This window comes from Wickerhamomyces ciferrii, contig 00080 (genome assembly GCF_000313485.1).
Source record: "Wickerhamomyces ciferrii WGS project CAIF00000000 data, strain NRRL Y-1031 F-60-10, contig 00080, whole genome shotgun sequence".
Taxonomy (NCBI): domain Eukaryota; kingdom Fungi; phylum Ascomycota; class Saccharomycetes; order Phaffomycetales; family Wickerhamomycetaceae; genus Hansenula; species Hansenula ciferrii.
In genome coordinates, this window is record NW_011887660.1 from 1 (window position 1) to 14,013 (window position 14,013).

The 14,013-nt window shown below is 29.4% G+C and overlaps 5 protein-coding genes across 5 annotated transcripts; 2 read left to right on the forward strand and 3 right to left on the reverse strand.

Annotated features, from left to right (window-relative positions):
* Positions 1–3,732: 3,732 nt before the first annotated feature.
* RTC1 (Rtc1p) lies at positions 3,733–6,873 on the forward strand (the record flags this gene model as incomplete). Its single annotated transcript, XM_011276332.1, has 1 exon — positions 3,733–6,873. One exon carries the CDS (start codon positions 3,733–3,735, stop codon positions 6,871–6,873), a length of 3,141 nt encoding a protein of 1,046 aa, XP_011274634.1.
* Positions 6,874–6,947: 74 nt separating this feature from the next.
* Positions 6,948–7,805, reverse strand: BN7_3000 (uncharacterized protein; the record flags this gene model as incomplete). Its single annotated transcript, XM_011276333.1, has 1 exon — positions 6,948–7,805. The coding sequence occupies one exon, from the start codon at positions 7,803–7,805 to the stop codon at positions 6,948–6,950; it is 858 nt and encodes a 285-aa protein (XP_011274635.1).
* A 289-nt stretch (positions 7,806–8,094) lies between these two features.
* Positions 8,095–8,769, forward strand: CDC33 (translation initiation factor eIF4E; the record flags this gene model as incomplete). The annotated part of the gene is made up of 1 exon (XM_011276334.1): positions 8,095–8,769. One exon carries the CDS (start codon positions 8,095–8,097, stop codon positions 8,767–8,769), a length of 675 nt encoding a protein of 224 aa, XP_011274636.1.
* Positions 8,770–9,256: 487 nt separating this feature from the next.
* On the reverse strand, positions 9,257–9,955 carry KRE1 (Kre1p; the record flags this gene model as incomplete). Its single annotated transcript, XM_011276335.1, has 1 exon — positions 9,257–9,955. The coding sequence occupies one exon, from the start codon at positions 9,953–9,955 to the stop codon at positions 9,257–9,259; it is 699 nt and encodes a 232-aa protein (XP_011274637.1).
* A 652-nt stretch (positions 9,956–10,607) lies between these two features.
* Positions 10,608–12,323, reverse strand: MAL6 (glycoside hydrolase family 13 protein; the record flags this gene model as incomplete). Its single annotated transcript, XM_011276336.1, has 1 exon — positions 10,608–12,323. The coding sequence occupies one exon, from the start codon at positions 12,321–12,323 to the stop codon at positions 10,608–10,610; it is 1,716 nt and encodes a 571-aa protein (XP_011274638.1).
* Positions 12,324–14,013: the final 1,690 nt, after the last annotated feature.

A 14,013-nucleotide genomic window follows, 5' to 3' on the forward strand; every position in this document is an offset into this window, starting at 1 on the left:
AAATTTTCTGGAGAACATTCCATTTTTCTTCCATGGAATTCACCTAAAGCCATTGATTCAAAACCATACATAGCTGGATTGATATAAGCAATCCAAACAAACCATGGATGCATTGAAGGAATTTGAATCATAAATGATGAATATAAAGCAATTGCTAATAACAAAACACCACCAATTGAACTAGCTAATGAAGCAGTTGGTGAAATTGTAGCAACAGTGTTAAAAAGCACTTTACATACAAACATTGTAAGAACGAAAAACAATAAAAAGTTGAAGAAAGCACCAGCTTCTGATTTCAATCCACTCAAGAAATATGCAATAATAGTGAACAGTGTCATAACAACAACTTTCATTGGGAAATCAGTTAAAATATCAGCAATAGCTTCAGCACTTGGACTATAGAAAGAATAAGAACGATGTCTTTGAATAATTGGACGATTCATAAATGAAATAACAATTTCTGCACTTGCTAAGAAGACGAAAAACACCAAGGCAAAGAAAACAATACCACCTCTTGAAAAAGCACCTGAAGTTGCATCTGAAGTGTTATAACACATTGAACCTAAAAGGAATGCAATAACAGTGGACATGATAATATTGATAGCTGTAAAAGCCTTATCACCAATAATTCTTTGATAACCACGTTTTGTTAATAATCTTAATTGTTCTGGATAACTAATTGTGTATTGTGATGATTTCTTTTGATATTTGGATTTTTCATGTGCCCAAGATTCTTTAAACAATTGTTTTGTTTGATCACCATTTACATTTGATTTATATGCTGCAATTTCATTTTCTAAAATTTTGAATTCTGGTGAATTTAACCAATATTGTTCAAATTCTGATGGGGTATGTGGGACTTTATGTTCAAAACCAGCTCTTGGGAAACGACCCAATGGATCAGTAACTGAAGTTAAGAATTCTGTAGTTGATTGACGATTAAGAGGTTCAAACCCCATTTTGATGAAAAAGTTTTTGGCTTGTTCAACAGGACCAAAGAAAATTTGACGACCTTCATATAAAACAGTTACTTTATCAAATAAATTATATATGTTTTCTGAAGCTTGATAAATTGTAACAAATGAAGCTGATTTCATTAAATTGGTTGTGGTTCTAATAGCTTGTGCATATTCCAAAGCGGTAGAAGAATCTAAACCTCTTGTAGCATTATCCCATGAGTAAACAGCAGCACGAGCACTTAAAGCTTCAGCAATGGAAACTCTTTTACGTTCACCACCTGAAACACCTCTGAAAACATCATTACCAACTTTAGTGTTGTAAGTATGTCTTAAACCGAAAACAGTAGCTAATAAATCAACCATGATGGAAATATATTCTTCTCTTGATGAATCGTTTGGTCTTGTATTTGGAGTTCTACAAGCAACTGCAAATCTCAAGGTTTGTTCAACAGTTAAATGAGGGAAATGTTCATCATGTTCAGGATTATAAATCAAATCTGATTTGAAGTTTTTAATCATTTCCTTTTGATCAATACCATCATAGATAACATCACCTTCAGTGTCAACATAATGATGAGTTTCACCAGCAATTGTCTTTAAAAATGTAGAACAACCAGCACCAGGTCTACCTAATACTAAAACCATTTCACCAGAGTTAACAAACCCATTGATACCTTTAATCAATTTTCTTGTTTTGGTTTTTTTAAGTAAATCTAATGGAGTTTTAACAATATCAGCTAAAGTTGGAGCAAATGCAATTGTAGAATCTTTACCAATTGTAGATAAGTTTTCAAAACTAACACCAGAAGCTCTCAGTTTAAGACCACGTTGAGTAGTATCATTAACAAAAGCACCCAAAATGGTGTTTAAATCAAAGTCATTTGGATCAATTGAAGATGGAAAATTTTTATAATTTTTCTGTGAAATGACTCTTGTCAAAGATTCAAATTTAGATAATACTCTATTTGACCCATTGTTGGAAATTACTCTGATAACATCTTGTTCTTGTTCATATTCATCCCTTGATTCAATATCATCATGATCTTTGCCCTCATAAGGCTTTTCTTCATAGCGGCTATCACTTGATGAGTTTGACATTGTCATAACAAACAAGAACAATCAATTATTCCTTACTTGAAGTAGTAGTACAATCATGGCTATCAAAATCTTCAAAAGAGAGGCAACCTGCTTTCATTTATACCATTTCCAAGTGATAAACATATTACTCATCCATCAAACAGCTAAACAACAGCATTTTTCATTTTAAGAAACGGTTTTCGGTTTTCGTTTGTTTTGTTTTAGTAATTCAACATGCGCCAGGTAAATAATTTTTAATATTGTTTACGCTTACGTGATGCAGAAATAATTAACTAGTCCTTCTATTAATCCGTTAATTCCTTTCTGATTATCAATTATTGCGGCCGTTAACATCGTACAAAAGATAACTCATCAGAAGCAATGTAGTGCTGGTCCCTGGACAGCTGGAACACTGAAAGTTGACATATGATTACTGACTAGCTAGTATCGAAGCTGCTAATATCGACATACACTATAGCTATAGCGCTATACCAGCTTTGAAGGGTATATTGTACTATACTGATCAGATGCTGTCCTGCCTCAGCTTTGTATACTAATCAAGAATCAAGATGGATATGATAATCTTCAACCCTTAAAGCCGTTGATTTCTAATTGATAAACGATAAAATTTAAAGTATAAAATTGTTTTGTACAGTCAAATTATTTTTTACTTATTTTAACTCAACAATTCGGATGCATTTAAGAGCACCGAAGAGCGATTCGGAAGCTTAATTGCCACCGAGCACCGAAAATGCACATTTTGTTTCCGAAAACCGATCGTATACCATATGCAAGTTGCAACTATATATATAGTGAGTGTAATCACCATGATTTTGTATTGATTATTATTGTTTACGTACCTTACTGCTGGAATAATGGCCAATGACCCACTGGTATACATTAACTGGTACGTCTAGCTAAAATGATTTACATAATATCTTCATTAAGTACGTATTATAGGGTTTGATCTTAGTCAATTGCAGCCAATTTAGCTTTGAATAATCTTAGCATCAAATTCTTATAACCAATATAAAAGTTCATTGAAGCTGTAATACATTCATGGAAAGTTGGATATAAAACCATGAGCTGAATCCCAAAATGATCTTCAATAATATATTCATGACTATAATATGTCTCATACAAGCTCTCATGTAATTGACAATATAAAATTTGAAACCTATTCACTAAACATGTTTGATCCCATGAGCTTGTGGTGGTATGAAGAATTGATAACATACTAACTCATTTTAACGTCATTAATTAAGCTTTCCGATCTATATACATGTCCTGAATGTAACCTCTCAATGTTGTACGTCAAACTAGTTTGAACATTTACGTCGTATACCAATATATACGGTGAATTAATTGGTCAATGTACTATAGATCTAGCTCAGTACTAATTCTATGAATCTAAAAAGGTCATTATACAATATCACTTGATGAAAACTATCTGCACTGGCTAGAGATAATAAATCCCGTCAACAACTGCTAGTATTATAAGTAATATATTGCAGTGAACATTTATACTGCTTATGTCATTGCTTACTAAACTAAAATTAATTTATCGCTGTTTCGCGAATTTTGATAAACATCACCAACTTCAACTTCAACATCAACATCAGAGTGACAATTTTAAAGCACAATTAACCTTCCAATCTAAACCTGTGCTTACCCAGCTGATGCACTCCTCAGGAAAATGTCATATGATAATAGATATGGTTCAAGTGAAGGAAGCAGCGGTCAGTATGGCTCTTCATTGAGACCATCAAACACTTTGGCACGTCTAGCTTTTAACATTTATGGTAATTCAGGCTCAACTTCTCAATCATCAATATCTCCAAGTAGGGTTCCAACTCCATTTACTGCTTCTTCATTAAGGCAATCACCTCCATCATTCACTCCATTACATGACCCAGCTAGTTTAGATGATACAAATGCTCAAGTAAAATATAAAGCAAATCAAGAATTAACAAGTTTATCAATGTTACATGATTCTTCAGATTCTGTTGTTGTTACTGGTAAAAATTTATTACAAATTCTCAAAATTGATAATTCTGGTATCTCACCTATAAATGATTTATTATCAAATACTTATTATATGAAGAATAAAAAAGTGATTGGTTCCATATTAGATGTTGATGCTGGTTATCAAAATTATAGTAAATATATTGCAACTTCTACCACAACTGGTTCAATTTTCATATTTAATAGTGCTATACAATCCCAAAACAATAAAATGGTATTGAAATACAATGATCATACAAGAGCTGTTAATAAAATATCTTTCAGTCCATTAGATTCACATTTATTAATATCTGGTTCACAAGATGGTGCAATGAAACTTTGGGATTTAAGATCAAATAAATCAAAACCTGTATTTACAATGCATGGTAATTCAGATGCCGTAAGATCATTAAGATTTTCACCTTTCCATAATAAGAAAATTTGTGCAATTTTTGATTCTGGTGTTATACAAAAATGGGATTTAAGAGTACCCAATCAATTTGAAAGAAAATTTAATGCCCATACAGGTCCTGGATTATCATTAGATTGGCATCCTGAATTAGATTATGTTGTTAGTGGTGGTAGAGATAAACAAATTCAAGTTTGGAATATGAATAATAATGATGCTAGACAAATTCCTGAACATGTGATTTATACAGCTGCACCAATTAATAAAGTTAGATTTAGACCAAATTCTCAAGGAATTACAAATATAATGAATGCTGAAATTGCAACAAGTTTCTTAACAAATGAATTAAGTACACAGGTTTATTCATTGAAAAGAAAATATATTCCCGAATATGATGTTGAATCACATTCTTCTCAAATTACAGGGTTAGCTTTTAAAGATGAAAGAACAATGTTAACTTGTTCCAAAGATAGTTATTTAATTAAAGAAGATTTGAATTCATATTATCATCCAATTGATAATTTACATATTAATGCAACTTCATGGTCTGTTACTAATGATTTAATTTTTTTAGATCAAGAAATTGCACCAATTAATGAAATTGAACCAATTGATTTCCCTGCACAGCAACAACAACAACAACAATCTTCAACATCTAATAGTTTTAATCCAATGACTTCATTAATGTCAACTTCGCCAAATTCCCCAATCAATTCATCATTGAATACAGCAATTAATAGTCCATCTGTTTCTTCATTCCCAGAACATTCACCAAGACCTGGTATGTCAAGAACTTCAAGTGCATTTAGACCAAATATACCAAGAATGACATCTCAGGGGAGTCAAGGACATCGTCATCAAAATCAAATTTTTACAAATCCTTATGTTGTACCTGTTTCATTATCAATTTTTAAATCAGAAGAAACTTTAAATTATTTAGCATCAAATTATAAAATTGATCCATCAGAAGACTTAATTGAAAATTGTCAATTAAATTCCATAATTGCTAATGAAGCTGGATGCTTAAGAGATTCTCAAACTTGGAAAATTATAAAAGAATCATTAATATGGGAACAAAATTTAGAAAGAGAGCTAAAATATGAATTAGAAAATGATACTACGATAAATCAAGAGCTTACACATAACTTAAATGATAATGAAAGCTACAATTCGGATATAAATAAAGATTATCAATATAGTACATCAAATTCTACAATAAATTATGGGAAATCGCCATCTCTCAGTGATTTAAGTGAATTTAATAATTCATTAAATTCTAAAGAAATGTCATATAAATCAAAAGATGATTTAAAAATCACTAAATTGAAAAATGATAATTTTGATCAAATTCAAGAAAATATAAATGAAGATTATGAAAATGAAACTACTTTAGATGAAAAAGATAAAGAAAAAACATTAACAAAAGAAGATTTATTAAAATGGGATGATTTACCTGCAAAACCAAATCAAGAACCATCAAAAGAACAACGTGATTCATTAAAACTATCCGAATTAAATAATAATGATAATCAAGATGCAGAATCATCATCTGCATTGGAATTTGTTGAAACTTCAAATTCAACAACTAATCCAATATCATTACCATTATCTAAAAGAAAACCAAGAAATTCTATAATGGAATCATTATTACCATCTGGGGATTCTCCTGAATCAAATCATAATAGATTTGGTAAATCATCATCTCCATCATATTCAATTACATCATCATTATCAGCTATATCAAATAAAGCTTTAGATTCTAATAATAATATTATAAAATCTAAATTATCATCAGGATTATTAAATAAAAAATCAAATTTTAATAAATTAATTAAACAAGAAAGTCATAAATCAGAATTAACAAGACAATTTACTAATCAAAAACAAAATGAATTAGATATTACATTACCACCTTATGCACCTAAAAAATTGATTAAAAAGGCAATTGATTTCAGTTTAGACCAGGGAGATTTAATAATGGGATGTACAATGTTGATAATGTTTAATGAACGTTATAAACTTTTTAAAGATCAATCAATAAAAGAAATTTTACATACATATATTGAATATTTACAAAAATTACAATTCTTCATGACAATAACTAAGATAATATCCATATCGAAATATTCAAAATTTAAAGAAATGTCATTAAATTCCACCACAATAAGAAGATTTTGTTCAAATTGTAATAAATTAATTATAAATGAAAACCTAAAGGAAAAGCATTTGAAATCTCCAAAGGAAATTGAATTTGGTACTTGGTATTGTGAAAATTGTAAATCAAGAACTCTTTGTTCTTATTGTAATGAACCTATAAAAGGTTTAACAATTTTTAAATTATCTTGTGGTCATACTGGACATTTTGGATGTTTTGAAAAATGGATGATTGATGAAGAAATGAATGAATGTCCTGCAGGTTGTTAAATATACAATATACTAGGAGATCAAATTACATGTAGTCTTTAGTATCTTTCATGCCAATTGATCGTTATACATTATCATAAATCTAAAAAATCACTAACTATATCCCAATAACCAGGATATAAAGGAGTATCATTATGATGAGCACCTTCAAACAAGATGAATTTCTTATAATCATATTCTTCAACTAATTCATATAATTTTTTCATATGTGAAGGTGGTACAATTTCATCTAATTCAGCACTAAGAAATAAAAATTTAACATTTGATTGAACTTTTGTTATTAAAGTCTCTGAATCCCATAATTGATGACATAACCAAGATACATGTTTTAAAAAGGGGAAAACATGAGGAATTGTTTTTCTTATACTTAGGAAAGTATTTTCTAATATAACTTTATTAATTAATGGATGGTTTTTGGAAGCTAAATAAATTGCAACTGCACCACCAAGAGATCTTCCATAAAGTGTTACCTCTGAATCTTTTAATATTTCATGATTTTCAATAAATTTTAATATAGTATCAGCATCAATTTTCAATCCAATTTCTGAAGGTTCACCAGTCGATGTACCATAACCTCTATAATCATAAATTAAGACATTATATCCTGAATTATGGAAATTTTTAACTGTAGGTAAAGCTAATCCAATATTACCAGCATTGGGATTAAGGATTAATACTGTTTCATTTTGTAAATTTAATCTTGATTTTGGTTGAAGACATAAAAACCCATGAATTTTAATATGATCTATTGTTTCAATTATTAAATCTTCATATTCAAGATCATATAAATCTGGAGTATCATGTGGAACTCCAGCACCATCTGCCACAAGATGATTAGGATAAATCAATTTCTGTTGATATTTGTACAAAAGTAAAGCCGATGCCGTAGTCAACGAAGCAGTGGTAGCCAGGAACATCTTGAGATAGTCCATCTTTTGACCTTTGACCTTTAATCCTTTATTATATCAATTCTCAATCAATTCACTTTGTATAAATTTAAACGAGTACTTTATATTTAATCCCCATAATCAAACATCCAAACACCAAATACTAATTTCGCGAATTTAAAATATCTTCGCGAATTTTTTTGAGAAGGAAAAATAAAATTCGCGAATTTTCTGTTTGTTGATAAAATTTTTATATTAAAATGGACAAAAACGACATTTTGAAATAAATTAAATTGCCTTCAAAAAGAATTTAAAGATTGATAATTTCAAAACAATGTCTGAAGAATTGAACAAAGCTACTGAAAACTTGTCCTTAGACGCTCAAGCACCAGCTACTGAAGCTCCAGCTACTGAAACTTCAACTGATAATGCTCAATCAACAGTTTTAGATTCAAAAAAGGAATTTAATGTTAAACATCCATTAAATTCAAAATGGACTTTATGGTATACAAAACCTGCAAATAATCCAAAAGAATCATGGTCAGATTTATTAAAACCAGTTATTACTTTTTCAAGTGTTGAAGAATTTTGGGGTATTTTCAATTCAATTCCACAAGCTGGTGAATTACCATTAAAAGCTGATTATCATTTATTTAGAGAAAATATTAAACCTGAATGGGAAGATCCAGAAAATTCAAAAGGTGGTAAATGGAATTTCCAATTTAAAAATAAAGATATTAATATTAATGAATTATGGTTAAGAACTTTATTAAGTGTTATTGGTGAAACTATTGAAGATGATGATAATGAAGTTAATGGTGCAGTTTTAAATGTTAGAAAAGTTGCAATTAGAATTTCTTTATGGACTAAATCATCAGATAGAGCTAAATTATTCCCAATTGGTATGAAATTTAGAAAAGTTTTAAAATTAAGTGATGCTGATTCTTTAGAATTTTTAAGTCATAAAGATGCTGATAATAGATCTGCTAAACCACTTTTAACTGTTTAAATAAAAAAAGTGTTTGTTATGGGGATATCTGTTATAATTAACGATATGAAATGAAGAAATAATTTAAAAAGAGAAAAGAAAGTAAGAAAAGAGGTGGTGAAAGAGGGAGACTTTGTAGTTGATCTGTATGTTTATAACTTTTATTTAATGAAAGGAATTTTGAAAAAAAATAATGACAATTGTAGCGCTTAACTCACTACATTGATATATATATGATATAATACTTGATATTATTTATAATTCTCTAATGTACAAATTATGTTTTTTTGTTCTTCTCCAAATGATATAAAAATACAAATATAAATCTCAAATTTTAACAAATTTTATATATAAATTATAGAAGTAAAATAAAAAAGGGGGAAAACTAGTTAAAGGAATAGAAAAATAAGAATGAAGTGACGAAAGCTGTCAAGTTTGATAAATCCAGATCAAAAATTAATTGAAATAATAACTATAATTGTCTTTTTTTGCAAGCATTGCTTCACATTCACAAGAATAATAAAGCAACAACAAATAATAAACCTGAACTTATAGTACTAACAACACCAGCATTTGTTGAAGATTGAGTAATATAATTTTGAGTTTTAACAACACCAACAGATCCACTTATACTACCAAGACCAATAGTACCTGAAGGAACTGAACTAACTTCACTATAAAAACTCTTGAAACGTTGAGAATAAGTAGTTTGAACAGTTGCAACACCACCATTTGAATAAGTAACTGTAACCCAAATTGAAGTCCAAGCAGATGATGTAATATAAGTTGTTGATTCATCTGAATAAGTATAAGTTGGATTTGCTGAATTTGAAGATTCTTGAGTTAAATCTGTTGTTGTACGACCTGAAGTACCAGTTGCAGTTGGAACTAATCCAGTATCAGTTGTTGTACCAGTTGCAGTTGCAGCGGTATTTGTTGTACCTGTTCCAGTACCTGTGGTAGCTGTAGTACCTGTACCTGTTGTAGCGGTCCCTGTTGTACCTGTTGTAGCAGTAGTTGTAGCAGTAGTACCAGTGGCTGTAGTGGCTGTATTCACAGTATTAGCACCCGTTGAAGTTTGAGTTTGAGTTATAGTAACACCATTTGCATTTGTTGTTGTAATAACTGTTGTTTTAGTAGTAATAGCACCGGCAGCAGCAGCACCATCACCAACAGGAGCTGCACCGGCAGCTTGAGCACTGACCATTGAAATCAAACTTAATAAATATATGATTGAAAACTTCATTATGGATGGAATATGGGTAATAAAATTAAATTAAATTATGATAAAAGCAAATATGAAAAAGAACTGATGATATTAATGATCTGAATTGTATTGAAATATAATCTATGGTTTTTCAGTAATCAAGCCATATATGTATTCCCCAGTTGTTTTGTTTTGTTTATGAGGATTTTGTTATTTCTCTTTTGTTGTTGTTATGTGTTGAAATCACGGTATGAGTATTTTTAGAAAAATCAGAATAAGGGAATCAAAATGATCTAAATAAACTTTTTCCCAGCCTTGTTCTTGGACTTGTTTTTAATTAACGAATGATAAACTTTTCTTTGATTAACTGAATATCAAAAAATGAGAATTTTATTGATTTTGTTTGATTATGTGTTTATATTTTTTTTTGATTTGTTTGATCCCTTTCAACAAAATCCAAAATTATGCTCACTTTTTTTTTTTTGTTTTTTGTTGAAATGGCGAAGTTTTTAAGAAAAACGCGAAAAAACAAAAAAGCGCGAAGTTTTGAATTTTGTGATTACGTCATACTCACGTGATCTCAAAGTCAAGTGAATTTAAAAGAATATAAGCATCAATTCATTTTATTTTAATTTAATTTATCTTTATTCAACTATATATAAATTCTACCTTCATATGGGGATAGTACACCTGGTTCTGGTGTGTCAACATTGGTATGTAATAATTCCAGTTCTCCATCAACTAAAGGTTTGAAAGGTATGGTTTTATTACTAAAATTCAAGACAATATAACTTTTAGAATCTTCAAATGATTTAATAAAACTAAATAAATCTTCATTTTCATAATCTAATATTTTGAAATCTCCATGGATAAATAGTTTTTTATATAATTGTCTTAATTGGATAGATTTTTTATAAAATGATAAGATTGAATTTGAATCATTAATTTGAGATTTAACATTAATTTTAGTAAAATTTTCATTAACTTTCATCCATGGTTTCCCCGATGTGAATCCACCATTTGGAGAATCATCCCATTGAACTGGTGATCTTGCATGATCTCTTGCAGTAATTTGAATATTTTGCATTAATTTTAAATCTGATTCTGAATCATTTGGATGTTCAATTTTATGTTTTGCCCAATAATTTAAAGTTTCAATATCTTTATATTCATCAATTGACCAATTTTTTGGTAAATTTGTCATACCAATTTCTTGACCTTGATAAATATATAAAGTACCAGTTAATGAAATTTCCAACATATTTAATAATTTTGCAGATTTATTCCATAATTCATCAGTTGATGTATTACCAAATCTTGAAACTGAACGAGCTTGATCATGATTTTCAATGAATACAGTTGACCAAGCATCTGTCCCCTGAGCAAAATCACTTTGTGAAATAACTGCATCTTTAAAATTTTTTAAATTAAAACCTTTAAAATCAAATTTATCACCATCATACCCAACACAAACAACATTAAATAAAAACATCATATTCATTTCCTTTTCTGCATGAGAAACATATTTAAGAGCTTCTTGTTTAGAACAAAAACCAACTTCACCAACAGTCATAACATCATATTTTGATGTAATTTTTTTAAACATTTCTTTATGAAATTCATGAATACGTGGTCCATTTGTTGTTAATTCACCAGCAGGTTGAAATTCTTGATTTGGATAAATAATTGGAGCATCTTCAAACTTACCTTTGGAATTTGAAGCTTTAGAATACATACTTGCAACATCAATTCTAAATCCATCAATACCCTTTTTAAACCAAAATTCTAAAGCTGATTTATATATAGCATTTCTACATTCTTCATTTTCCCAATTTAAATCAGGTTGAGATTTGGCAAAAAGACAAAGATAATATTCATCAGTGGTTGGATCATAATTCCATGCAGAACCTGAAAAAATTGAACTCCAATTTGTTGGTGGTTTCCTATTACCTTTTGAATCATATTGAGGTTTCCTCCAAATATACCAATCTCTTTTCGGATTAGTTAATGAAGATTTAGATTCTTTAAACCAAGCATGTTGATCTGAAGTATGATTAATAACTAAATCCAAAATTAATTTCATATCTCTTTTATGAACTTCATCAATTAATTGATTCATATCATCCATATTACCATATTTATGATAAACAGATTCATAATCTGAAATATCATAACCCATATCATCTTGTGGAGAATCATAATGAGGTGATAACCAAACAACTGAAATACCTAAATCTTCAAGATAATCTAACGTTGATATAATACCTTGAATATCACCAATACCATCACCATTTGAATCTTTATAAGAAGCTGGCCAAATTTGATAAACTGTGGAATCTTTCCACCATGGATAATTTTTAATTGTCATGATCAATGTATGTTGTTGAATATAGTTGTTGATAGTTGAGGATTTTGATTGAAAGTTTTACTAGAATTCCATTTGTTTATATACAAATCTCGGAAGATCTATTTTACCCCAGACTTAAAACACATACATTATTATGATTACACTTTAAATGATGATATCATAATGGGAAAAAGTGCAAATTTGTTGATTTAAACTTTGAAATGATCCTAGAATCCATGAGATTTATATGATCCTGGTAATAATATAGCTTCACTTCTTCAAGATAATGATATAACCCAATCTTTAATTCATCTATTCCAACCTTGTCCAATATTTTTAAACGTACCGAAAAATTATTCGACAATGTCTTTGCGAAAATTTATACGGGTACTTTGAAATTTGGGTATCAAATAGAGCGGCGCATATACTAAGTATCTAAGCCAGGATTAATGACAAGATAATTGTATCTTGTAGATTTATCTTGTTGATCTTTTAATAATGGTTGAAAATGTACTTTGTTTTATGTTTTTAGTTTGGTTTTAATTAGATCGGATTGATTCTCTCTAAATTTCTCGTAATTGATCTTTTTTTAGTCCCCTTTTGAGAGAAAAGTGACTAAATTATGTACTATAGAGACATGTTTTATGTGATTCATGACTACAAATCATCTTTAAAGGATATACACTTCATACAATATTTCTTTAATAAATTCATAGCTATCATATGGTCCACTTTATAATATCTTATTCAGAATAATCTATTTTCACTGTTTATTACTGTTCAAATCCGCTGCGTATTTGTTCGAAAATCGATTTTTGCTTCTTAAGTACTATGGAGAAAAAAAAAAGTTCATACAGATTTCATATTTATGTGAACAAGAAAGGTGAAGATGCTGATAAATTTTAGCTCGAAGATGGTATTCTAATAATGGTATCCTATAATAGCTATATAATTCTTCTACATATTTTGTAAGACACAAAATACTTTAACGTTACTATATCTCAAGTTATAGTGATATTTATACCATTTTAACAGATAAAAATAGTCACTTTCTCACAAAAGTGAAAAAATCGCCTTCAGATTTTTAAAGCGCAAATTTGCAGAGAACAAAAAAAAAAAATTCTCAGAAGAGCGAAAAAACGGGAAGCTGAGCTTCCCAAAATTTATATAACCATTCAATTATATGTAAAATTTGATATTACTCATGGTATATGATTAGATATATCATACAATAGTTGAGGAATTGTTAAACATGTTTTGTAAAGACATATAGTTCTTTAATGGAGTAAATTTTGCACAAGATTGCAAAACCATGTTTTTTAAGGATTCAAATTAGTCACTTTTTACAAAAATTCTAAAAAAAAAACCACCTCAGCCAACTGAAGAATCGCGGGCGAGCGAGCGAGCATCTACGGACATAACTTCTCTACATCAACACTATTTGTACTTTATGTTTTACAATAGGTATACATCTAAACCATTTGGATTTATGTCTAAATGTTATTGCAGGTAGGTATCTTATTCAACAAGTACATGACTGGCTTATAGCAAGTGATATCGTCCAATCCTGTTTTATGTTGATAACTCTTGATATTTCAACTGGCATCAGCAAACCCCATAATTAAAAGAGAGCTGTCAATTGAACAGGTACATGTCATTTTTTCGACGTTAAACACATGGTGAAAGATTGAAATACGGCTATTTGGTAGTG